The sequence below is a fragment of the Harpegnathos saltator genome, unplaced genomic scaffold, assembly GCF_003227715.2.
Source record: "Harpegnathos saltator strain DR-91 unplaced genomic scaffold, Hsal_v8.6 scaffold539, whole genome shotgun sequence".
Classification (NCBI taxonomy): Eukaryota; Metazoa; Arthropoda; class Insecta; order Hymenoptera; family Formicidae; genus Harpegnathos; species Harpegnathos saltator.
In genome coordinates this window covers 917,565-945,203 of record NW_020230359.1, presented here as the reverse complement: position 1 = coordinate 945,203, position 27,639 = coordinate 917,565, and the positions used below count along the sequence as shown (strand labels likewise).

Here is a 27,639-nt window from a genome sequence, read left to right as displayed (position 1 = left end):
AACCTCATCGAGCGACGACGAAATAAGCAATAACGTCGCGAGCGTTCGAACCGAAATGCGGAATCACCAAGTTGTCGCGAAGGAATCACCGGCCTGTCACCGCGAGAAGTTACTCCGCTTCGATAAGCTCGTAATGTGCAAGTGTCGGAGCACGCGCGCGCGCGCGCGCGCGTGCCGAGTTAGCTATTCGGGCGAGGTCGCGGGGAAGGAAGGTAGCGCACGAGGTCGTCCTGAAGGTCGGGACACGAAGAGCGCGCTGACGAAGAGGACAGCGACACGTTCGGAGGGCACCGGCACTGGCCGCACGGCGCAGCTCGGCTCGGCTCGGCGCGGCGCGGCGCGGCGCGGCGCGGCTCGGCGCGGCCCGGCGCAGCGCGGCGGGGCAGCAGCCTCCGTGCAACGGAAGAAGATCAGCGGAGAGACGCGGAGGCGCCTGCGCCCTCGAGTACACCGAGTTTCTGCGTGCGTTTCCATCAGTCGGGTCTTCAACTCCGGACCGCGAGCAACGGCTCGATTCGCGCCGTCGTCGGTCGCGACGCACCCTCCCGACGCGCGGAACCACCCCTGCGCGGCTCTATCGGTCGTGATCGCGCGGCGACCTACCCCAAAGCGTTCCCCCGCGACGGCCGGAGAGAAGTAGGTGACAGAAGTAGGGTTCTCGTCGCGCTGTTCCGAAATCATCCACGAGCGCGCACTTTCGGCACCTCGTCGTTCGGTGATGCTGCTGCTTTCACACCGTCGCGTGCCGCTTCGTCATCCTTGCAGCCGCCGCCGTAAAGCGCGGTCTTGCGAGCTCTCTCTCTCTCTCTCTCTCTCTCTCTCTCTCTCTCTCTCTCTCTCTCTCTCTCTCTCTCTCTCTCTCTCTCACTCTCCTTCCCCCTCTGATTCTCTCGCTCTCTTTCTCTCTCTCTCTCTCTCTCCTTCCTCCTGGTCGCGAGGAACGACTCTCGAAGAGGAAAGTTTCGGCGCGTGGACGGCCGCGAGAGAAAAATCAAGCAGCGGGCGAGGATCTTGTATTGGAAAACAGTTCTATAGTTGAGTTTACGAGCGGGACACGGGACGCGCCCTGAGCCGCGCGCAGATTTTTACGGAGCGTCAACGTTATTCCGCGAAACGACGCGGCGCAACTGGAATTCTCGTGAGGAACGAAAGGACAAAAGGCCGGAGCTCGTGAGGAAGCTCACGCCGCGTGTATTCAAATCGAAAGGGTCCTCGTCGTGGAGCGGCGCGCGGCGACGAGAACGAGCGTCGGCTCGCGCGAGAGGTTCCCTTCATCCGCGACTCGCGATCAAAGATTAAGGAGCGAGGAGGTGTGACGGGAACCGCTCGCCTACGCAGGAGACACATCGCCTCGCAATGTCGCCCGTTGCTGCGAGTGTAGGTGCAGATGACGATCGCCGACGTAAAAATTCACGCGTCAGCCGAGAGAGTCGACGACCGTCGCTCGCGGCGACGTGCTCGTCTTTGCCTCGCGCTCGGCCCGGATAAGCCCGGATGCGTGTATATATATATATATATATCTCTATCTCTATATGATATATATATATAGTGTGCGGAAAGTAAGTACAACTTTTGCTGTCGAGAACGCGAACGCGAAGATGAGTCTCGTCGCGGCGGGCGATTTTAGCAGCCGCAGCGATACGTCGGATACCGGAAGAAACGATCGAAATGTCCGAGAAAACGGAAACGCGATTGTCAGATGAAACCGTGAGAGAGCCGATTCGCGCGTTCGTTATCAGCGATTCCCGCACGCCTTGAGAATTAACTGGTCGCTCTTTCGCGTCTCGCAACCAGACCTGGACGTGTCTGCGCGTATCTTCGAATATTGAACGAACGACCCCGGCTCAAGCTCCTCGAGCCGACCAATTAACGTACCCTCGGACACACGTTCGGGGGTCGCCGAGGAATAAAAGACGCGAGAGTGTAATTAAACGACGAGCAGAGGAAAACTCGATCACCACGGCGGCCGCCGACGATGCTGCCGCGCGCGCGCGCGCGACGCTATTTTACGCGCGTAAACATTCGTTCTCGCTCTTACATTCCGAGAGAACCGACGACGTTTTAATCGACCTGCGAGCCGACGAGAGGCGGCGGCCGGTGGACTGGCGACGTAATTTTTGCGACGTTTTCGCGCAAAATCGATTTCCGTCAACATCCTGCGGGGACGCGTCGCCGTCGCGAGGTGAATGCTCGTCGCGGAATCCGCATCTCGCGGAAGAACGTCCGTCGAAACTCGCCGAGCTTTCGACGGCACACACACGCGCACGTGCGCATTCATATCGCGGCAAATCGAATCGCGCGTTCACAATCGCCCGGCACAAAAGACGCGATCGTTAGCGCCGTTAGCGATCGATTAATCCGCCGACACGCGGATAAATACCGTGTATCACGGCACCGATAACCGGCCGGCCGGCCGGCCGGCCGTCGGAGAGGCCTCGCCGTGTCTCGTCGATAATTATGAACAAGCTGACTCATTAGTCGCAGTGAACGTTAACGGCCTAGTATCGGCTCACGCCGCACACCGGCCGCTATGCCGCCGCTCTCCTCTACGGGCACGTCGAATTACTATTAACCGGGCCGGCGTTAAGGAGATTACGCGCTCCCGCGGAACGGCTCCGACGCGATTACATATGCGCGGGAAAGAAAGTACGGACACAACGCGCGCGGCGATGATTATCCTGCGGGGAGTTATCCTGCGCCGCGGGGATACGTGAGCGGAGACGTTACGATAACTCTCGTTACGTCGCGATGGTAACACGCCCCCCAAAACAGCCGTCACGTAAGGATTACGGTCATCAATTAAAGCCGACGTCGTGCACCGATTTCATCGTTTCCTCGCCGTAATATGACGCGACGGCTAACTAGACCGCTCTATACATCGTTCGGGCGAGAGCGAGACGTTAATGAAGGAGATCGTTATGCTTCGAGGCGTGGAGAGTGAGGGAGAGAGAGAGAGAGAGAGAGAGAGAGAGAGAGAGAGAGAGAGAGAGAGAGAGAGAGAGAGAGAGAGAGAGAGAGAGAGAGAGAAACGGCTGCGAGGAAGGACGGAGAGGAGGGATGAAAAATATTGTTCTTTTCGCGGGAGGGCTCGGAATAAAATTAACATGCCGCGCGTGTGCGGCAACTAAAACTATTTTCCAAGCACAATCCCAGCCTGATTCTCCGATAACACAATAAACCGGCGCCTTTTTGTCCCTCCGAACTCTCGTTTATATTCTGAAATCGGTCCATCGTAATCCCCATTCGCCGCGCTCCAGCGGCCGGAACTAGCGTCCTTCGACGGGAATTTCTCCGCGATATATAATTCCCCGTGAACCGATTCCGGCCGAATCACGAAAATCCGTCTCTTGCAGGTCGCAGGATAGAAAGTAGAAAAAATCCGGGCCGAATCTCGAGGACAATCTATTAGCGGGCTAACGTCGAAGCAACGTCAGAGCCACGAGAAAGGGCAAGAAGAGGAGAGAGTGAAAGACAGAGGGGCTGGTTGGGAGAGGAGAGAAAGGAGGAAACCGCGCGCGCGCGCGTCTCGAGTGCGTAATTAATCGCGGCGACTTAATCGAGTGGCGAATTAATCGCGACAGATTTACGGACGGTTGTGACAGTGCCGCGTGACACTCGGGCCGCGATTATGAAACGCCGTCGCCGGTGCAAGTGATTTAGTAATAGTAGCCCAGACAGAAGGGAAAGACCGCGCGAGCGCGCGTCGCGTCGCGCCGCGCCGCGCCGCGCCGCGCCGCGTCGCGCCGAGCGAGAGTCCCCCGTGTGCCGCGAGGATAGCCCCCGGAAGATGGATCGCGCTTCGGAAAACATTCGGGAACACTGATCCCCCCCGACCGTGGAAATAAAGAAGAAGGAAGCGCCTTCGTGGAAAACGTTTTCGCGCACGGCTGTACGACGTCTTCTTCTCGACAGTCTAATTAATCTTCCGGACGTAACGAGCGGACCGCCCGCGGGAGCCCACCCCGTCGCACGACACCCCGAGGAGGCAGCCTGCCTCCTCCTGCCCCTCCGCGGGTGTAAAATTGCCGAGTAGTACTGTAAGTAAGCCAGCCGTCATTCGCTGGACGAACGAGGGGGAGAGAGAAAAAGAGAGAGAGAGAGAGAGAGAGAGAGAGAGAGAGAGAGAGAGCGAGACGGGGGGGGGGCGGGCTCTCCCTGACGGAAGGTAACAAGGGAGAGACACGAAGAGCGCGCGAGAAGATTCGACGTTCGGCATGTCGTCTTAATTAACCGAGAGCCCCCGCCGCGCGCTACGACTAGCCAGAGTTCAATTTCCTTAAATACACTCGTTACGGGGATAGCTCGACCAAAGCGCGTCGGGCTCAAGGTCGACGGCGGCGTAAATTAAAGACCATCGACATCGATAGCCCTCGCTTAAGTGGTTTCAACCAGCGGCACTTTGCGCCGCCGAAGGATCGTGGAAGGTGGCTGACGTGTCTTCGATTACCAATCGGCTCCTAGATCTCTCGAGCACCGCCGAGGAAGTCGATAAGGGCGCTCTACACGCTGGAGGGGATCTTCCAATCCTTGAGGGTAGATAGAAAAGCGACAGGGGGGAGAAACCTCTGAGAGCCTGTCCCTGATCAAACTATCGAGGCAAATCCCCGAAGCGAGAGACGACGCCTCCGAAGTCATCCTCGTCGGAACCGAAATTCGCGGCGACGGGACGAGACGAGACGAGACGAGGCGAGAAACGCGAGAGAGAGTCGCGCAGCTCATAAGTGATTGAGAATAGTCTCGGGCGGGCGGCCGGCCGGCCGGCGAGAGGTCGCAGTCGACTGAGGCACTCTCAATCGACGAAGGCGCGATTTCACGAAGATCGACGAGGGCGAATGCTGGCGAAGAATCAAGCCACAACGAACGAACGTTCGTTTCCGGCAAGCTACGGCGACGGTGATAGACGGCGCGCTCTCGCGGAGCGATACGTTTCGGAAGATTAATTCCGAAAGTGGCCGAGGCTATTTCGAGCCGCGCTAGGAGGAACTCTGAGCGCGAATCGATCAACGCGCATCGCCGGCGACCTTTGCTCTCAAAGAGCGCCCCGGCCGCATTAATAAGAACGGCTGACTCCGCGCCGCGGTGGAGACTTTAAGTGGCAGAACGAGTGGCGGCCGGGCAAAGGAGGAGACGGTATTCCGAGAGCACAAGGTAGAACAAGAACTCGCGGAAGAGGCGCAAGCGGAATAAGAAGCGCGGAGATAGCAGCTGTGTCGGACGGGGGTCTACGGCGATGAGACCGGAAGGTTAATCTGCAAGGTTGGATACAGACAGAGAGAGAGAGAGAGAGAGAACAGAGAGGCTGAAGTAGCTATCGCGACGGCGGAAAAAGTAGACCTTCGACCCGGCTGGATGTGAGAAATTGGGGGTGGGCTCGAGGATGTGTGAAGACGAATGTGACCAAGATAAGAGTCGGCTCAAGTGGAAGGAGAACGTTGATCCTTGAACTCTGTTATCCCGGCGCGAGGAGGAGAAGGAGGAGGAGGAGGAGGAGGAGGAGGACGGTAGAGGCCCGCGCTTGTGTGCTCGTGCGTTGTACCACGTGTGCGCGAGGTGCTACAAGAATCTCGAGAGGTACGCGGTGGCCCGACCGGCCGAGAAACAACGCCGTTTCCCGGCGTTTTGCCCTCTCACTAGCCTAGTAAGAAGCACTCGCCCCGGAGTTAAGATCCCGAGTACGATCCCGTGCCGACGAGAGTCTCTCCCCGAAAGGGCTCCTGGGCGAGTCTCTCGAGGAGAGTCGTGTGCGCGCGCGAATCGATTCGTCACAATTCGCGGACGTCCCGACGGACGTTCGCCGCACGTCCTCCGTGGGGAGGGGCGAGGGGGGAGAGGAGCGCTTGACTATCGCGGGGTTATCGGCGATCGAGGATGCTCGCGGTGAGCGGCGATTCCTCCGGCGCTAATTAACCGGAGACGACGCGATCGAGAACGAAGGATCCGCGATCCTGTTGCACATTCGACCGTCCTACATTCCAATTGGAGGAAGTGCTGCGGGTGGTGAGAGCCGGTGGGTGGAACGGTGATGGCATGAGGACATTAGTGGGGACGCGCTGCGGGTCCAGCGAGGAGGAGGATGAGGATGGTGGTGGGCGTGATGGTCCTTGGTCAGCTACTGACGAGGATCCTGCTCGCGGCCCACGCAGGAGATCGCCTCGCAGCAGCTCGCAGAATTCTCAAAGACGTGCCGTTGATAGATGGGTAAGTTAAGACTCTGTGTAAACCGGCGGCCTTTCAACAAGCCGCAGGTTACCCGATCCGGAGCGAGAGAGAGAGAGAGAGAGAGAGAGAGAGAGAGAGAGAGAGAGAGAGACCGGACCGAAACGCGACTCAGCCTCGAGGAGGCACTTGCTCCTCCGGATCGCTCGGCGTAATTCCATCGTGGTAACGCGACGCGGGAAAATCGCGTCGCCCGAAATTGCTTCAAACGCGCCTCTCTCGCGAGCTTTAATGCGCGCATTTAGAGCGCGGTAAATAGCGACAATCGTTTCCTGCCCCGGTTGATAATCTTCGCCGCCATCTTGATTTATCTGTCGCCCGCAAACTCGCGGACGCTGGTGTATATGTTGCCGCTGCGAGCATTTTTACCGCGCGATATTTCACGAAGCAGTTACAACGGGAAATATATTGTGCTAAACTAGCGTAATTTGCGTCCACGGGGAAAATAGAGAATGCAACTCGGGCGCGTATGAAAACCAGCGCGACGCTTGCGGTGCCGTTGCTCAAATGTCACAAGGCAGCAATTTAATTAACGTAATTAATCTTGAAAACACCGCGTGCGCGCACTCGCCGGTCCGTACTCGCGAATTTAAGACGTCGAGAGCGACGTCCCGCCCGCCACCTCGCATCCTCCCGCAAAAATCCCGGATGCCGAAACGCGGCAGCCGACGACCGGTTTCTCTGTCGCCGCACTCGAAACAACGCGATACGTACGAGAGCCGCTACGGTGAAATCTGGGAATGACGGACGTCTTGCGACGGTCCCATTGGCGAGCAGCGAAAAAAAAAACTGCCACATCGAAAATTTGACGAATAATTAGTAGCACCGAATAATCATTAACCAGACGCGCCCGACGTCGCCGCCGCCGCCGTCGCCGTCGTCGTCGTCGTCGTCGTCGTCGTCGTCGTCGTCGTCGTCGCCGTCGCCGCCGCGATGTCGCGATGTCGTTGCAGTGTTGGTGGCGCGGGTAGTAGTGGAGGTGCGAGGGAACCACGAGACGCGAATTTATAGCCCGGCGAGAACAATGTCGTCGTAACGACGCGCACGGTCGACTTTGTATGGCTGGGCGTGTGACTCTAATTACACCGGGAATTAAACTTCAAAGGAATGTCCGCCGTGTCCGATTCGCGATGACACGTCGCGCCCGTCCATGTGACTCTGGTGCCCCCGACAATTCCGTCGTCGGGGAACACGGCTGATTCTCCGGACGAGGACTCGTATTCCGTTGGAAACGGAAGCGATCTCGAGCGCTCCGATGTCTGAAATTACGCGTTCGCAGCGCGAATGAAGGGAAAAGGAAAAGGAAGAATTGCGCGACAAAAACGAGAGAAAAAGCAGACGTAGGCGGGTTGAGATATTTTCCGCTGCTTTCGCGATAGCCGAAATTGCGTGGCAACGTTAAGACGTTTAATCACGGCTCGGAAGTTTCGGAGGCCGCCGCGTAATATCACTTAAGTATTCCATGGAGCAACGATTCCAATTTCGAGAAATGTCAGCGACGACGGCAGCGGCGGCGGTGGTGGCGGTGGCGGCGGTGGTGGCGGTGGCGGTGGCGGCGGCGGCGGCGGCGAGGTTACACGGTAACAACAAAAATAAGGTCAGACGCGAGATGCGACGGGAATTAAAAATATCCAGACAGACAGCGCTGCGTAAATAAGATTCGCCGGTCTCTATCGGGGTCGCCCCCGGAATTGCTTCTTTATCCAAAAAAGGACCAATTGAATCGCATCGGTCTGAGGAAGGGAGGAGGGAAATAGGAAGGGAGGAGGGGAATAGGAAGCGACAGAGAGAGAGAGAGAGAGAGAGAGAGAGAGACACAGTCGCGCATTTTCACCGAGATAATGAGAAAGTTTTGCGAGCATGGAAAAGAAAGGACGTTAATGGAGAAGAGCGAACAAAAAAGAAAACTAGGAGAGAATGGGGCGGAAGGTGCATCGGTAGGAGACGCAAGGAGGATAGAATTTACTCGAGAGAGTGGCCCGTGGCTGTTGGTCCCCGGGTTTCTCGGGTTACCGGAGGGTAGATACGAATTTCCGGTTCTCCTGCCTGCTACAAACTCGTGTGTCTCTCCCACCTACTTCCATGTCGAGCCCGCGCGCGTTCGCTGTACAAACACCTCCGCTACACACACACACACACACACACACACACATGCGCGAGTGCATTCGCCCTGGGAGCACCGAGCATCGATGTGTATCTGATGTCCTAACATCTTTCTCCATTTTGTGTGCGAACAATTCGTAAGCTCTCGATTTTAAAGTCGCGTCGTGCCGTCATATCGCGGCGTTGCATTTCCATCTCGTTACATCCCTCCCATTTGAATATCTCCATCTCGCGGCGCTTTTGCAACGAACGATGTAAGACGTAAGACGTGAGAGATACGATATTTTTCAGGACCACACGCGCGCTCAAACTCGCCGCGATTGTCATCAAGTCTTACATCTGAGCAAATCTCACCGCTTCGGGCCACATATCATACATATATCTTTGCTTAGACTAATTCGCCGACAGACCCACCACCTCAAATATCCCTTATTCGTTTTTGTTGTTGACTCACCGAAATACCGGGAACTCAAGATCAGCCACGTTCTGCTTCAGTTCTACAACAAAAAATAGAACGACTCGGATTAGAGACGAATGGCGCCAATGGCTTGGCGCGAGGAAATTTTTAACTTTTGCTCCGTTGCAATTCAACGATTTTCACTTGGACGAGTGCGTCTGAGATTTCGCTTCCAAAGGAAGCTCGAGAAGGGAAGAATATTAGAAGTTTGTAAACCCACCTTCGAGCTGATCTTGCTTGGCCCGAACCGGGTCCTCCGGTACGGCATCCGCATCCACGCTCGTAGCCACAGGCTTCGCTTCGTCAGATCTGTAACAAAAGGTTCGTTTTTTGGTTAATAATATGGAAAATGCGGAAATGAAACGCATTTGAGATACCGACGGGGGCGCTCTGGCTGAACATTTGAATCGGTAAAGATGAAGAGTGGTGGGTTACCCTTAGGGTTCCAAGAATAGTTTGTCGAGAATAATCGTAGCACGAGATGATCGCACTCGCGCGAAATATAACGCGTAATGGAAACGATTTGAGAAAAGAGGTCGGAAAACTCGGGAATCACGCGCGACGTCTCTCCTGATCCGTTCTGCGGCGCGCCAAGGACCAAGTCGTCGCTCGGCCGTAACTAAAGTTGCCAGATTTATAAATTGCTTTACACAAAAATAATGTTAAGTAATAAGCCACTATGGCGGCACAAAAACACCTTCAACTCCGCGGTAGAAAAGGACAGCGTTCCCGGCAGGATACGAAGATTTTGCTAAATTTTGGCTACGAAGCACGATCCTTCCCGGAGAAGGATACCTGGACAATTCTGGCAAGCCGTAACGTAAACATGTACGGTGTTTCAATCCCGAGGCTTCCCACCTAGATCCGGCGAGAAACGCCACCTTGCAGAGGCCTCATGTACAACAACATACTTGTTAATTTCACATTCTCTATGTCATTATTAAAACATGACACGTTATTTCCTACACTAGGTCTCCCTTCTCGAGCTTCAAACCGACGAAATACGTGACGTGACGACAGCCGCGACAGTTCGCGATAAGCAGCTCTCAAAGTGAGCAGCAGCTCGATAGATCGAGACAGCCAATCGCGAGAAGGAAGGCATTAATGGGGGGGAATTTGCATGCTCTTCAAGGACAGGGATAACGAGAGAACGATCGTTCGACGTTCCAACAAGATATCGCGACCAATCAACCTCAAAGTGTAGACCTCTCATGTAATAATAATCGTTCTCAGATACGCGACGACATTCGTCCCTCTGCCCGGAAAGGCCGAACTCCGATTCTCCGCTTCGGCGCCGAACGCCACGTCGAATCCGCAAACTCCGCGAGACTCTCTCTCGAAAGTGGCTCCGATAAAAGACATCCAGGAAGAGCACGCCGGCGATTTTCCCCGACATCGGCGAGCCGAAGGCAACTCGTTACCGATAACGAGTGAAAGCCTCGTCTGTGACCCATTGTGCCACCGTATAATAGTCCGTCCCTCTCGCTCTCCGAGCCGACAAGAAGCGGCCAGTGCGAAGCGGCCCGCGGGCGACGAACGCCACGTGTCGCTGATAAAAAATCGTGCGCGTGCGAGCTTTCCGGAGGAACTCTCGGCGAGTCCTCGCGCAAACAAACAGTCGTGCTGGAGCGAATAAATAAAAGCGACCGATTGCACACACTCGCACCGGCGACCGTCGATTGTCTCGGTGATATTTTAATGCGCGCAAATAGATGGGGAGAGGGGGGGGGAGAGGCGAATGTGCGGGATGCGGTAACGCGTTTCCTACGAGAATCGCGAAGCGATCGCTTTCGCATCCATCGCTGCAGTGTACGTTACGGATTCGCTTCGGTTTCTGCGGGGCTTAGGTCTCTTGAACGTCTAATGTACATTTGATACACCTCTCGCGATCGATACTAGAACGAGAGAGAGAGAGAGAGAGAGAGAGAGAGAGAGAAAATCAGCGCGTTGCGTTACTCCATAATTAATAATATTTGGTTGGTGTAAAAATAATTGCGGTTTCGACGAGTAAGACGCATACATCAAAGTTAAAAATTATATATTTATTAATCAAAACACAGGCCATTGGCCTGCACACATTTCTCCCAATGGGAAACAAGTTTGTTTATTCCTACAAGATAAAATTCTGGAAGAAATAACGGTAACCAGAAAAAAAATCGGCGCCAAAGTAAAAATGATGAAAACCGCAATTAATTTTGTACCAACCTATACAATCTCCTCTTTGTAGGCTGACGAGGAAAGAGAACGTCTCCTCATTCCACTCTTCTTGCACGCTAGGCTTCGCGATCGCGGTTAATTGATACAGTCGAAGAATCGATCGAGCGAATGATCGCACGACGATTCACGGCGATTTACAAGCAAGAGTCGCGCTGTAATTCTGCCGTCTACCGTCGAAGCAGAACCGAAGCAACGGACTCGCGCGGAATGAAATAACTCGACGAGGCCGTGTGTCGTATAACTAAAACCGACGACGAGTTTCCCGCATTGGCGCAGGGCTGCGCGACCGAGCGTGGCGATGTCTCGGAAGTACGGCTCCATAAAGTCGATAACCGCGTTGGGCCGACCGGCGTAATTACCTCGTTACAGCGCGCTGTTTATAGCCTCCGTCGCCGCGCGGAAATATTTAATTACCCACTTCGCAATCTCTCTGGGCAGAGAGTAGCAGCGGCAGACGACGGTCTATGTCGGACCGAGCGCGATCGTCGTCGCGGGAACACGTCGCGCTGAAACGCGCGGAAACGAGACGGCAGGGAAAACCGTCTCGTTCCGCGCCGAGCCGAAAGATTTCCGCTGCCGCTGCGGCGACAAAGAATAGCGAGTACAATCGGGGGTCGGTATGTACCGGCCGTACAACAAGCCGACCGCAACATTCCCCGGAATTCCCCTCCCGCGAGAGTCGCGAGAGTGTCCCGAGAGGTTCTAATTATTTGCAATTAACTTCCTCGTGTTTCTCCCCTTTGCCGCGGCGGACCGCGTCGCGCCGTGGCCGATGGGCAATTTCACGCCCTCCTACACTCGCGGAAAATTTCGAGCTGAAATGTGATCTACTTAATGACACAACGTCGCGCTATCGCGTCGGCCGCGGCGCGCTCGTGAAAGTGGGCCGCCGCTGTCGCTGTCGCTGTCGCTGTCGCCGCCGCCGCCACCGCCGCCGCCGCCGCCGCCGCCGCCGCCGTGCGTTTGTGCCGTAATTAGACGCGTGTGCTCTCCGTAGCAAAATTGGGCTAATATCGCCGAAATAATGAAAACGCCAGCGCAATTTCAGCCGGTCTGTACGGAGGCGACGGCGGCGGCGATATCAAGCGAGAAGCGTTCGTACATAAGTTCAGTAGCGAATTTCCGTCGACGCTCGGCGAGAACGAAAGGCTGTCGGAAACAGCAGCGGTGGAAAATGCGAACAAGTTAAACCGAGAAATTTTTTCCGAAACAAAATTCCCCCTCGCCTTCGCCTCCGAGAAGTGCAGCTCGAGCCCTTTAAAAATTGAGAAAGTTGCTAGTAAGAAAGGGAGCGGAAATTCCTGCGAAAGGTCGAAATAAAAATTTCACGTCGATTTATCCGACAACTTTTCTCTCCCTCTTCCCTCCCCCTTTTTCTCTTTCTCTCTCTCTCTCTCTCTCTCTCTCTCTCTCTCTCTCTCTCTCTCTCTCTCTTTCTCCGCATGCGTCTCATCGTGGCGCAAAGTTTTCTCACGCTGATGCAGCTACATGTAGCAGCGTCTTATGGTATTACTTTTACTTGGCGCGTGCGATTTTTCCGGATTGACCTCCGCTGCCGCGAAAATACACTTGAAAGGGAGAAAAATATCAGCGCTGCGCGCAGCGGGCGAGATATAAGATCGCGAAGCGCAGAGAGAAAAGATCCGCGGAACGATGTCGCATGCGCGTTCCCCCCGGCATCACCGGCAAAAACTCAACGGGATCGTAACTCTCCTTCTAGAATCGACGTTCCGGGGGATGATTACGATCGCAATACTCGTAAAAATTCGTTATCGAAACTGCACCGTGCGACCGTGCAGCAGGAGAAGGCGCTCTCGCGCGCGCGCGATATCTGATTGCCGCGGCTAGCGGAGCACGCGCGCGCGTGCGGATCCTTCGGGAGAATACGCCAAGAAAACTCATTCGCCGCGGCGAATCAGCTATACCACCCTCCTCCCTCCTCGCATCGAGACGTGGCTGCTCTTCTGCCGCGCCCGCTTTATAGCGTTTGTATGTATATAAAAATAAAAAGCAGCAGAAGAAGAGAGACGCGAGGCATTTCCAATTTACTTCAAATCTATTCCGTCGCCCGATTGCAGGCGATTTCATCGAATGCAATCGAACCATCGAGCCTGTTCCACTTTCGCGGATGTTCGCCGGGGCGACGGAGGGAGCGCGGTGGCATGGGAAATAAGGGAGCGTGTTCTTTTTTGACTTTCACCTCTCTGCCGCATCGAGATAAGAAGGAAATCGAAAACGCGGTTGTCGCGGGAAATCGGTAGGAAAGCCGAGAGAAGCTAGCCGACATATCGCTCGCTATCGGAATAGCGCGCGGGAACGCGGATGGACGAGACGCGGAAAGAGATGATTATGCACGTGTCAGTTTTCGCGCGTCTCACACACGTGTACCAGCCGTACGTAAAATCAACGAGATATAATTCACATTCAGCCGGGCGTCGCTCTCTGCTCGGCAACACTCGAAATATCCTGGTTATCGTTCACATTAAATTACATATTTCACTCCCATTGCTCATCCGAGCATGGGAAAAGAAGTGAAAGGAAAATTCGCCCTTTCGCACCCTCATCGAGCGCGGAAAAGTGAATCCGAGACGTCGACGCGGTACTTTTCCAGCCGGCGCCACAACCGGCGTAACCTTGCGAAAACGCCTACGTCCGAGAGCTGCCTTTATCGATGCGTAGCAGCGCGCCTGTTGGCGACATGCGCTTTAATTCTCCCTCGCAGCCGGGAGGATCGAAACAACGACCAGTATTTCCTATCGACACGCAAGTCCACTTCGTTTAACTTCATTCTGTTAGCTTTCGAACGTGTCGGCCGGTGCGACTACCTAACACCTGCAGGGACCCGACAACTGCATCCGGCATCCCGTAGAATGACGCGGATCAGAGCACGGACGACCAATTTCCATTTCCCGCGGCAAATCGTGCGCGCCGACGAATCGTGATTAAGAATCGATCCTAAGGATCGACCGTAACGGCAAGACGGAGCGCGGTTGAATCTCGCGGAATCTCGCCGCTTAAGTTCGACACGCGTCTAATATTCGTGCGACCAATTAAGATTCTCAGACGAAAGTTCACGCAACATCTGCAACGACCGCGTGCGAGATAAAGCGGGCGGGCGCGCGCAACGCCTACGACGTATCGAAGTGCGCAATTCTTCAACGGTCTCCATGTTAATATTGTCCTTTGCACAGGTATTCTTTTTTCCCCCTTGCGTTGTCCTTCCCGCGGGACAAAGCGAGGGAAATTGTAACGCAACGGCGCGAAAGGGTGATTAAATTTTATTCTGCGAAAAAGCGCGTCGCGGGACCTAATGAGCGGCGGTGGCCGAGACGCAAAGTTTCGATATCGGCTTCGTTAATGCGAAATTCCCGCGGACATTCTCAAACAACTACGCTAATTCCCCCCCTCCCCCCATAATTGATTTTATTAACGAGCTGCGAAGTCGCGTCGGAGATTCTCGCCGCGAACTCGGTCGGCAGCTTTCGTCGGACGCTCGTTGCTTCGTTCGACCGTTCGCCCGTTCGTTAACGCGCTGACGAGCGGATGGAAAGGAGACCCGCCGCCGATTGATAACGATCGAAGTTTCCTCCGTATCCTCATTTTAAATCCGCCATTGTACGAAGTAATTCAAGGGGAGAAGAATGGAAACGGATTATTGGCACCGTCCACTGAATCCATTTGTAAGGAACGGAGGAATTGTGAAGGGTCGGTCACCGTGAGATCATATTATAAAGCAGCGGACAGTCCTCCTCTTCCGTCTTTCCCACCCTCTCTCACCCCCCTTCTCACCCACGCCCCCTCGCATCCTTCGTCCTTTGCTATCCAGAATTCATACGCTCGATTGGCAGCCGGCGGCCACAGCTCTGAAAGTCATCATCTCGCGGAGAGAGAGAGAGAGAGAGAGAGAGAGAGAGAGAGAGAGAGAGAGAGCTGGCGCATCAATTTCTCGCCACGCCGATTACAGAGCGATACAATGGCGAATCCGTCACCGTCGACTCAATCAAATAATTGACAAAAAAGAGTTTTTCCGGAAGATATATCGGGGACGTGTATAGAACCCGACGCTTCCTCGCGCGACTCGCTCGCGCAAAAGAAAGCGCGCATTAATCAAAATCAGTCGACGCGATAATTAATTAAGTTTCTTCCGCGCGCGTACGCGCGTAAATTTCGCACGGGGAGACGGAAGACAGATGGAGCATGACGCTTATGGTGAGGGAAGCCCGAAATTCGGACAAAAACACGCTACCTACTAATCCGGGATCTCATTCGGCCAACGTTCCGCATACTACGTGGTAGACGGATTAACGGAGTAATTTGCAGCGCATAGGAAATGTCGAGAGGATGAGAGAGAGAGAGAGAGAGAGAGAGAGAGAGAGAGAGAGAGAGAGAGAGAGAGAGAGAGAGAGAGAGAAGGGAAGGGAAGGCAAAGGATGCATATAGACGCAGATGACAAAGTCACAGACGGAAGCGTCAGCATACGCGAGAAAGCAGAAGAGTTAAGGGGACGCGGACGCACGAATACGCTGGATAAATCGTCGCAGTTGCGACGATCGTTAGACATCGGGATCGGAGAATAAGAGAGACGAGAGTAGACGCCATGACGGGGTAGCAGAGGAGCGACGAATATTCCTAGCTGGAGGATCGTCGGATGGAAGCGAACAGAGATTCACCTCGGGACACTAAGTGTTTACGAGTTGGTGAGAGATGTTCACAGAGGAGGAGGAGGAGGAGGAGGAGGAGAAGGAGGAGGCGCAGGGGGAAAAGGTGGGGGGCGGAAGAGGATGAGTGGATGGAAGTAGAGACGGAGGAGGAGGACGGAGAAGACGAATCTCCGTAGCTAGGACGATCGTCAGCGGCGAACGCGGTAAGGTTAATTTTCGACGCTGCGCGGTACGTCCGCAGTCCGCGATATACGTATATGCGCGCACGAACCGACAGACACCAACTTCCGGCGGAGTTAATGTAGCAGCAACGCGTAACTCGATTTCACGGAGTTGCTCGAACGCGTCGGGTGCGGCGCTCCCGGCTCGACCTCTCGGAGACCCGATACCGTTCTCTGAAATCGGATCTGGTTCTAGGATCCCGAAACGTGACTGAAAACTCCGCGGTAAGTCCGAATCCCGGGGGGGGGGGGGGGGACGACGGACGTTTCTCCACGCGCGACGAAAATCAGGCGACGCGCAAACTTTCGCGGAACAACCGTCGCGAAATTTCATTGATTCCATATATCCCGTTCACGGCTACACACGGACGGCGGAATTGGAGGGAATTTGCTTACCTCGCTTCGTTAGGACACACAAAGTTCTAGCGTTACCGTGAAAACATCGTATCGAAACGAAGCTTTGGTTGTTTGTGTGGAACGCGCGCGTTACTTCGGAATGTTGATTGATTGGAAATTCTTCAGCCGAGAAAATTCTTGCAAAAGCGAAAACGCCTACCGATTTTTCCGGGGGCGAACAACAAACGCATACGCAAGAGGCGGCTGACGCACGCACTTTGATACCTTGAGTATTTACGCGAAAGGGTAGATATTCTTTCATCGCCTCCAAGAAAAGAAAATAATGAGACGTGTTCGTTGTCGCTGGCCTTGATTATTAATTTAATTCTACGTCGCATGTGCGTACGCACGAGAGCTTGCGCGTAATAAAATCGCCGGACGTGAAAAGGTCGGGGCGATGTGTTTAAAATTTTTTAATCTTCTACACCATATGATATAACATGTCCCTGGCGAGTTTCATGAATATATGAATATACGAGACCGTAACGTTTGCGTATAGTACGCCGGTAGGGTTAATAAAAAAGTTAATAACGTAATAGAGACGTAGCACGCAAATAGCGCGGGGCTGCGATATAAATTGTCACCGTTACGGGGCGTATTAAGCCTTAAAATGCTACGAGTTGGCCTCTCCAGGAGAAACGGGGTAACTTTAAAGAGGTACTAACGAAGTTTGCTGGTTAGACCGCGGCTACCAGCGCGGCGGATTAGATTTTATGAATCCGCAGAGCGCGAGCGAGCGAGAATGACATCGAAAGAGCGAAATCGCGGTCGTAATTGTTGAACGAATTGAAACGAATCGAGAGGGTGAGAAAGAGAGAGAGAGAGAAAGGGAAAAAATGTTGACCCACACGCGTATGCGCACGCAATTCTCGTGCATTTCCGTCCAACGATCTCCGCGCAAAGGTCCCGCGTATAATGCGACGAGAAAAGTATCCAGGCACTTTTTTCAATACATTTGGGACGTTCCCTCGCTGACATTTATTGATAGCGCGCGAACGCGCGAAATGTTCTACACCATGGCGCCACCAAAACGCAGCGCTGACGCTAAGTCGCGGGGAAAAAAATCACTCAACGAAGAATAATCCCGACAGGCTGTATGCTCAGCCACGATTGACGTTCCCGAAAAGAGGCGAGCGCGAGCGAAGCGATTTGTCAGCGCACGTTAAACGCGTTTCCCGAGCAGGAGGCCGGAAAATCCGCGTTGCGTTGCGTTGCGCGCCGATCGGCCGGTCTCGTTCGCGAAGTTAAGAGCAGACCGACCTGTCGCTCTTTACCCGAACTGTTTTCAACGGCCACTTTTCCCGGGCTGCTGGAAACCCCTTGGGAAATGATCGTGCCGTTAAACTCCCCGCATTCGTCCCGCAGAAGCGATAGCTGCGCGGACCGTGTCGGCGCGCGCGGAGAGCGCAGGGCCGCGGAAGACTTATTTGCATTCTGAGTAACGTAACGTAACCCGTAGCCTGCGAACGGAACTCGCCATTCATATGCATATCCGGGAGGAGGGGGTGGGGGAAGGGGGAGAGAGAGAGAGAGAGAGAGAGAGGAGAGCGGTTGAAGGGAGACCACCTTATCGCGCTTTGCCAATTAACCACCGCTCACCGCCCACCAACGCCCGGTAACCCCTCGTCGCTTCGGCAAACGGCGAAAATGCGTCGGCAATTTCGCGAAATCGACACCGGAGCTATCTCGGTTCTCAAGCGCGAGCGAGCAAGCGACTGCATCTCTTCCTGAATATGTATGAGGAAATCACAGGATCGAAACTTAAAAGTACGAAGAGATCAGTGGATACTCCCCGTGATTACCAACGCGCGTCGCGTTTAGCGTTCGAAGCGCGAATTATTTCGCGTGACGGCGTAAGCCGTGAAATGTTGACGGCTAGGAATGCGCGCGCTTTATGAATAGCGCGCGCGCAATATTTCGCCTCGTCCTCGTGCCTCGCGATTCGACGCTTGCGGCGCGTGCAAGCCGTCGCGCTCTTTTAATTTTCGCTCGCCCCCTCGCGATCAATCAAATTTCATTGCGTCCGACCGCAAAAAATGCCGGTCTGTCGATACGCGCGTGTGTCGTCGCGCAATCGTTATTCGCGCGCACGCACCATCGCGAGACGCTACGCATTTCGACAACGAAGCTCGATCATCGCGGAAACGCGACGACGTGTTGATTACCGAGTAAGAATGGACCACGCTCCACGCTCCGCGATTAAATGCACGAGTTAATTAGTCGGAAATTGCGCCGAGAAGCGGCGAGTCGCGCCGAGCTCGGGCGCGGAAAAATTCGCCCGCGGCTGACTTGCCGCCGCAGTCGAGTCGTAACGTTAATCATCGAACGAGGGCGAGACGGTCCTCGCGCGCGATCTTGTATTTTCGTATAAGTGCGGAAACTCCGCTGCTGCGCGTAAGCCGAAATTAATGTCGGATATATCTCGCCTCTTAGTCACGCCCTGCTGAATATGCATGAGGAGTTAACGGAAACGTACTTTAATAATGCGGAAATACCTTCATAATCATTACTGTAGCGCGTTTTCGCGCGGAACAGTGTAACACCGGCGAGCGAGGTTAACCGTAAATCATGTAGCGCTCTCTCTCTCTCTCTCTTCCCCTCTCTCTCTCTCTCTCTCTCTCTCTCTCTCTCTCTTCCACGGTCTATTCCAAATTCAATGAAAAGCCGGTTTCTCCCGATTTATAATCATGGAAGACATAAACACGAGCGTTTACGCGGACACGCGCGAGGCTCGCTTCGTCGCGCCAAGGGTGAATAAATTAGAAGCCGGATCGCTCTGATAAGTCCGATAAATCCGTCGTCTTACACGAATACCCCGGCCCCGCGCCCAAGTGCGCGAGGTTTCCCTTTTCGATTTTCGCGATCGCGGTCCGGCCTAAGCGTGCGGCTAATTTCCGCGTCGTTACCGTTATCGACGCGAACGCGAACACGAGACTCTGGCCGCCGGCCAACGGCCGCGAACACTCTTACGTATTACTAAAAATTCCTGCGCGTCCGCTCGTTAATGGACGCTCGCTCGAGCCGGAGTCCGCGGGAAGAACGCTATTTGAGCCAAATGACGATTACACGTCGCTCGTCCCGAAATCTGTGCGCTGGAGTGTCGCCGCAGCGGAAGCTCAGGCACGCGATCGTTGATCGGAGGTGGATTAATTGTACGCGGAACTCGCGCAACTCGCGGAGCCCTGTGGAATTGCGGCGCTTTGTTCGAGAGAACATTTTATGGATATATTCTCGCGCGCTTCTCCGGAGATACACACAGCGAGTGTGTCTCGAGGCCGCGCGCGCGCGCGCAGCACGCTACGCCACATGAAACAAAGGGCTTTACCGGCGTTTGGTCACACTATCCTGCATGGACGATCCGATGGACAAAAGGACTCGGTCTCTCTATGCATACAGGAAGTCTCATTGTATCTGTTTAGCCGACCAGTGTACGTATGCGTTTGCAGACGGCTTACCGGTTCCGCGGCCTACTAAATTTATCCCGCCCACCTCTACCCCTTGCATCCCCCCCTCTCTGCTCTCCTTGCCCTTCTTCTCCCCTCTCCTCAGTCTCTCTCTCTCTCTCTCTCTCTTTCTGCGCCCGCGCCCTCATCCCGAAATTATTTCCACCCTCGTAAAGTTCTGACCGTCGTGCGTCGAGAGATAAATTTTTTTACCCCAAGAACGCCAAGGTAACAAAGCATCGCGCTTGACGATAACTCAAAGCGCACCGAGTGTTCTCTTGGTGGAACGCTCCGCATATCAAACGCGCGCGCACGTGTGTGTGTGTGTGTGTGTGTATTCTGTTTACGTCGCGATAATAAAATTGTTCGATCCCCCCTCTCGTCGCTCTCTCTCTCTCTCTCTCTCTCTACTTCTCTCATCCTATCGTCGACATAAAGCTGGGATAGTTGAAGGTAGTTGCAATCGCGCGATGTCGGGCAGAATGGCGCGCGTCCTTTATATTTAAATCAGATCGAACATTCGCAAACTGCCAACACACTCTCTCCCGCCGAAAATGATCGAACTATTATTCGAAAGGCCGAGGCGATGGGGGGAGGGTAGGTTAGCGAGGGGACGGGAGGAGGGAGAGGTCGATGTTACGCGCGCGAATGCTCGTTTGGTTATCTAATTCTGCTGGAAGTTAGGCACCTATCGCCGCATGCAAAGTGCATTCGCAGATGGTAGGCTGGTAGGTAGGGCGCGATGCGGTGCAGTGCGGTTAGTTACAAACGGCCGGCAGATCCATCGCTGATTCGAGGCAGATTTGCTGGGGTAACAATGCGCGCACGCACACACAGCATCCCCCGCATCCAGAGCGGGCGCGCGTGCGTGCTCGCGCACCTCTTCGTTGCCGGGGCGCATCGAGCGCCGAAATTCCTTCGCGTCAAACTATGCCGTTGTGTGTCTGCTAACTCACGAGGACTAGGGTAAATTTCGGGAATGCGAAAAATATCTGACGTCTCGGCGCGAGCGAGCGAGCGAGCGAGCGAACGACCGAACGACCGAACGAACGAACGAACGAACGAGCGATTATCGCTTTATCGCAGCTATCAACAGCTATCGCAGCGTTAACGCGAAGGGACGAAGAATTCGGCAGTCGCCGGAGTCGGCGGAGTATAAGATACGCGACGCTCACGCTCGGAAACGTCGCGGAAAAGAGAACTTCGGTATTCAACGTGCCGGCGAATTAACGCGGGCTCTCGGCGAGAATGCGGACGCGTTTCTTGCCCCAAGCGTGGAACATCTAACCCGGTAACTTCGCGTGGAATAAGTTTGACGCGACCAGAGCGGAGTCCGGCCCGCGCTGTGGACACACGCCACGTTGTGCCGAGTTGAACATCGAGTAATGCTGTTGTAGAGGCCAAACTTGGACTACACTCGGAGTTTCTTCGGCCGCGCGGAGAGGAATAAAATTACGACATCGAATATTCCTTCTCTCTTTCTCTTTCTCTCTCTCTCTCTTTCTTTTCAAACGAGATTCGAACACTCAGCGAGTGACGAGAAACTCGAGCTCAAAAGTACGTCAAAAGTAAAATAAATACGTTTCGCGCGAGAGAGCCAAGATGCGTGAAACGGTCTGAAAGTCTAAGATATCCGAAAGCGGGTTTGTTGTCGTTGTCGTCGACCGGGCGCCCCGCGGGAGAGTCGCATCCCTTCTCTCTCCTCTTTTTTGTTTCTCAGCGAAGCCTGGGCGCGCCCAAGCGCCCCCGGTGTAACCCGGTAGAACAAGTTTATTGGGGAAGAAGCGCACGTCGGGAAGTTTCGGCCGCGCAAAATGTATTCCATGTCATGCGTAAAAGACGTACATATGTTCCAAGCGGAATAAATTTATCCAACAATTTTGCGCGGCGCGGCGAGTGCCATGTTTAGCTTAAAAAGTTTAAAATGCAGAAAAATGTCGGACGCGGCGCCACCCTATACATACATGCATGCATGCAAGACGTGTGTGCACACATACATACGTACGTACACGCATGCGTATCGACCGATATTTTCCGTCTTTTCTGCAGGCACAACGACCTACCCTGGAATATACGGAAGTTTCTGAAGAACCAGCTGAGGGAGTTCAGGTTTGATGACCTAAGGGACACCCCTCCTTGGGCACTAAGCCCCTGGAGCCACACAGATCTCAGGAGATTGAAGGAGGGCATGGTTGCAGCGCAGGTGAGTTTAATAATAACGGTAATAACAAGAGTTCAGCCGGAGTTATTACTTCGTCGGAGTTCGCCCGTCCCTATCGCGGAACTGATTGAACCGAAGCGCGCTAAAGTTTTTCATTCGATCCGGCCATGCAATCTCGCAACAATTAATCTCGCATTTCATGTACTCGCGATACCGCGACGGCAAGGCCAGGTTGAAAGTTGCGCATGACGGGGCGGTGACGGCGGCGGCGGCGTTCGCATGGATTCTCAGGGCGCGTCGATGATGCGTCTCGACGTCGCACGACGCCGCCGGCTGACTCGAGAGACCTCGCCGAGGTACCTCGCGAAAAATGTCACGAGGATATTATTAAATTCCTAAGAAGATTAGCACCGTGAAGCCGCTTATCAAGCTAACCGACGACTCCTCGATAAACTTTTAATTGCTTTAATTATACGCACGTCGCTGACTGCCCAGCGGTATCTTTCTGCGCTCTCGCTCTCCCGCGTGCACTGTGATTTTTGCACAGCGTCGCTCACACGCAAACTATATTCTTTCAGCTATTAATATTGACGGGACAGCACGAACGATGAAGTAACGTCGCGTCGGCGCGAATTAACGCCGGTTCTTTCTCGGTTTTCCGAAGCTCCGCAATTAGCCGAGCTTAACACGCGATTTTGCCGGGAACTCGTCGTCGTTCGTGCGCGCGCGCGAGAACGGAAATTAAATCCGTGTGAATGCGGAATCGCATGTCACCTTGAAGCCGTCCGGCGCCGTCAAATTGCAATTAAATGTTCGCGCACGCGCGCCACCCGACCTGCAGACTCATCGGCTATCATAACTGATTTAAAGTCGCGTTAATTCGGTCTGATTTAAATTTAAGCGGCTGCCTGAGAACAGCGCGCGCAATTGCTCGTTCACCGATATCGCAATTAAATATTCGCTGAATACTGCCACTGCCTGTTTTGCGCGGGGATTATTAATTTACAACGTGCTGCGTACAGTAGCCCCGGTCATAAATCAAGCGGCAGAAGCGGCGGCGGCGGCGGTGGCGGCGGCGGCCTAATTACAATTAATTGATTTCACGAAGATTTCGCGTCTACGCGTTCAGCGAACGCACGTGGTGACGTGCGCGAGCACGAAAAATCCGATTTACGAACATCACCGCGCGAATATCTCGTGATTTCCATCCTGCCGGTACGATAAAATTTTCGTTGTAAAAGAGGGAAAAAAAATTTGGACGGGGAAACGAGAGAGATCGTACGTGCACGTATCAGACGCGTTTGACGGAGGAACACCGGCTACAAAATATACGCGCCCCCGCGCCGGGGAGAATATAAATCGTCGTTATCTCGCGCTATATATCGCGGAGACGCGTTACGGAAGTACAAAAATTAATTATCCGCGCCGCGCCGCGCCGCGCCGCGCCGGCGAGCTACTCGGCGGGCGGAATCGTCCGAAGAACGCGGTCATCCAAAATTACCGGCGGGATCGGCGCGAATCTTTCTTGGAGCGTGAATTTAACGAATATAAATTCGGTCTGTCTCCGATCGCAGCTACATAAAGCTACACCCGCTCGGCGTGGCACGCCACTTCCGCCGGGCGCGATCGTTAATAACGGGGATTAATCTAAAATCGCAATTAAGATCCGACCGTAAAAAATCGCCTCTCGGTTCAATTAACGGCGGAAACGGCTCTTTAACGACCCGAGGAAAATCGAGGCGAACTTGAGCAATTAATTCCCTTCGGTTGCCCGACGCTCACGTGCCGCCGAAAATTTACCACGACACGTTTGGCTCCCTCCCTCCCTGCCTGCCTCCCTCTCTCCCTCTCTTCCCGCTGAAGCCGCCGCTACTACTGCTATCCCGAAATGCCTTCGATTAATCCAGCGGAAATCCTTTTCGAACCGGTTCGGCTCGGCATCGTTTCGAATAAACTTTGAACACAGTGCGCGAAACTTTCCAAGAAATCGGCCGATGTTTATCGAGGCAGTGGCTTCTAACCGCACAGCCGAGACAGCCTGAAGCACTCGTTGGAGAACACGAAGAGATGAAAAGACCGTTAAAAAACTTAATCGCCAAAGAAAAAGATCGATAAGCAATGTGTGTGTGTGTGTGTGTGCATACGTATAAAAACGAACGTTTGCTCAAGAACAAAGTTCCGCGAGCAAAAAGAGAGAGAGAGAGAGAGAGAGAGAGAGAGAGAGAGAGAAGAAGATTAGAAAAACACACATGTCCAACATCAAGTTCAACGACTCATCGTCGGTGCAGTGTTGCGATGCGCAGATCGAAATTCCCCGAGCATAACTCGGGGAATCGAAACGAACTCTGCATAAATAAATAACCGAAACACCCTCGACGCCGCTTCGGCTTTTCGGCTGACGCCGGGCGAATGCTTCGCGTAGGACTCCCCCTCGCAATTCGAAACATTCTCATTATCAAAAATTACTCTCCTTTGTGCGCCGCACGTTTATTGCTCGCTAAAGTACCTCTCAAAGGAGAGAAGAGGCTGTGCCGAGAATTTATTTACGGTACTCGAAGCGCGCTCGCTAGTAGATGCTCTCTCGAAGACGCGAAATGAATAGTCGGGAGTTAGCATAGAAGAAAGATACGGCGGAAAGATAAAGACGAGACGGATACAATCGCGCAACGTGCGCGCGGAGCAGCCCCGGCCGTAGAAGTTTCGCGAGGGAAGCGCCGTAGCGCAGCGCAGGCAAAGATATTCATCTTCCCTCGCAGCGTGCAAACCCTCCTCCTCCTCCTCCTCCCCCCACCGGAGAAACACGCTCGAACGTCGAATTTGATGGAGGACGAGTGCGTATATGCGGGTCGTCGCCGCGCGTATAGCTCGCGATCCATTCAGACGGGAATTTTGGCTCGTATTAAATAAGCGATGCGACTCAATGGCGCGGTAATAGCGGGTATACCGTAGCCGTAGACGCGTTACGGACGCGGGACGGTATATAAGTGCGCGAGAATCCATTTAGGAGCCGATATATCGAGCGTGGCCGCGCGCGCGCGCGCGCGGTTCTCGCCGTGTACGCGAATGCCTCGCGATATATACATTAATGCATCGGCTCCCCTGGATTAAATCGGAAAGAGAGGAAGGAGCGGTGGAAACGGCAGGGGGTGGTGGGCGAAGAGGATTACCGGATTTCGGTCGCGCGCGCGCGCGCGCGACTGCCGATACTCATTTTCGAGGTGGCGCGCGTCGCTCGTAAATCCGCGCGCACTTTCAGAGCCCGGGGAGCCCGAAGGAAGAGGGAGGGCGCCGCCGGCTGTATGATATCCGTTAAGACGCATTACGAATTAACCGGGGAGCGTTACTGCGCGCGCTAGCGCAACACGATAGCGCGCGAGCGACGGGGGCTGCTGGCGGAGATAAATAATACATCGCAGCGGGTTACTCCGGCATGAAAGTTTCAACCGCCGCAGGACTCTCGCCTGCGCCGCGACGCAGAAATCGAACATTTCCGGAGTGGCGTCGGATAAAAGCGTAATGTCGAAGATCACCCTCCGATATATCCCTCCGTCGCGGGGAACGAAATGTCTCCTTTGGAAACCTTTGAAAATACCAGCGCCCTCTCGTTAGTGAGGCAATCTCGGAGTGATCCCGCTATTTGGGCGAGCCGCGGTCTAAACGCGGTTATGACAACCGTAGGCGAAGTGATGAGCCATGATAAAGAGGAGCGTCGCCACGATCCGAAAAGTCACCCTCGTAAGAGGGCGCATATGAGCGGAAGAGGGAAGAGAGCGCGTGCTCCGAATCGCGCTGGTGCCTTAATGTTAAAAACGGCAATGTCCGCTTACCTGGAGACAACGAGCGAAGGGCGAAGGGGAAGGGGAAGGAAGGGAGGGAGGGACGGAGAGAGGATGGCAGAGAAAGAGCCAAATGAGCGCGCGTCCTCGCATCATTAACGAGAGAACGAGCGTAAACGCGCGCCGTTTAGCGTAGAGCACTGTGCAATGGAATTATTAATGTTACTAGATGGGATATTAATAGAACGTTCATAATGATGTAATAAAGCGCGCACGACCGCGCGTGTTTACCGGGCCCCGAGGTAGCGCCGCCGCGCGTTACGAGCAATTTTTCATAATTAATGCCAATCCGCGATCGCAAGGCGCGCACGGGCGCAGGACGTGATAACGAAGAGAAATAACGAGGACGATAGAGCGCGACCGCGCGATAGCCGAGTCGAGTGTAATTACACGCGGCGGGGCTCCTTTTTATAAATAGCACATTTGTACGCGAGATGCATTAATAAAGCGATTAAAATAGGCGCGCGGGTAACGCGAGAATTTCGTAATTAACCGATAGTCGGTGGAAAGGCAAGATGATATTACGTGTATTACAGCGCAGCGTAATGACAATAACGGAGAGAGCGACGTACGCGCGCACGTGCGATCGTGTTTCACGATTCAATCGAATCTGCATTACTTTGATTAATAACGTAATTTTCCAATCGCGGTCACGCTTCTCTCTCTCTCTCTCTCTCTCTCTCTCCCCCCCCCTCTTTCTCCCTTAAATATCGATGAATATATGCACAAGCGATGTTAATATAATACGAATACGTTAAAAAGAGACACAGAAAGCGGGCGTCGTGTTTGTCAAAGAGACTACATCGCGGAGATTACAGCCGCGGTCCCTACGGATCCCTTAAGGTATCCAGTTTGGCGAACGTCAGGACGAAAGGGATAACCACTCGGTTATGTCCATTGGGACGAACGCGCGTACACGTATCCATATAACGTATATACATAACGCGTATATACGGTATACCGAATGTACACGGCAGCCAAAGCGAGTCCCGCCTCGATCTATCACTGTCCTGGTTAATTCAGACGGGCTGACGGTACCTACCGTGGAAGGTTACTCACCATTGATCGCGTGCCATCGACTTATGGAGATCTTACGTAACATTCCGACACACGAAGGATATGAAACCTCGCGATGTGCAAATGACGCTTTCACGCGGGGCCGTCGTGTGCGGCAAGTGTCGCGGGGGAAAAACGCGGAGAGTAATTTCGTCGAGACGTGGAAAACAGAATGGGAGTCTATATATACGCGGGATATTACAAGTTTACAGCACACGACGCTGCACTAACGCGACGCAAAATCCGAAGAGTACCCTCGACAAGTACTTACTCTCGTTTGAACCCTCGGGCTGTCGACCCGAGAGAGACCTTCGGCACTTCCGGCACATCACAAATCACGAAAGTGCATTCCAACTTGAGATGAGCCGAAACTCGCTCGATTTATCGCGAAAGAGCGAGTGGATTCTCCCACTCACTCTCTCTCTCTCTCTCTCTCTCTCTCTCTCTCTCTCTCTCTCTCTCGCCCTATCTCACAGTAGGAAATCACGTTACACTTTTAGTGCAACTTGGAGAGCCGACGAGAGAAGCAATTTGCAAAAAGCAGGAAATTTAGCCACGCTCTCGCGCTCGCGCTTGTTTTGGAATTTTGGCTGCAATTCGTAGAGACACGCGGAAGATGAAACGCTAGCAACGTTCCGCCAGCGGCGAAACGCGCTCGCCGTTTATTTTTTGTCGATCATCGCGACTCCGCAAATTGAATTTCTATTATTTTGCCGGTTTTGTGTTGCGCGTCTTCGTGCCCGATAACTAGAGCAATGGCAATGAAAATACAACTGCCTCGCGTGCGTGTATCGAGCGGGTGTGTGCTTTTAGCGGCAATAAAATCACCGGCGAACCGGCGGTACACAAGTCGCTTTATTCTTAATTTTCCG

General features: G+C 53.9%; 1 protein-coding gene across 1 annotated transcript in view; it reads left to right on the top strand.

Moving 5' to 3' along the window:
* The first annotated feature begins 4,112 nt into the window (after positions 1 to 4,112).
* LOC105183498 (dipeptidase 1) overlaps positions 4,113 to 27,639 on the top strand; it is an 82,586-nt gene continuing 59,059 nt past the window's right edge. The window contains exons 1-2 of the mRNA XM_011141693.3: positions 4,113 to 6,198; positions 21,764 to 21,917. Coding sequence (XP_011139995.1) covers positions 6,074 to 6,198; positions 21,764 to 21,917 — 279 coding nt within the window. The 5' untranslated portion in view covers positions 4,113 to 6,073. The remainder of the gene's footprint in view (positions 6,199 to 21,763; positions 21,918 to 27,639) is intronic.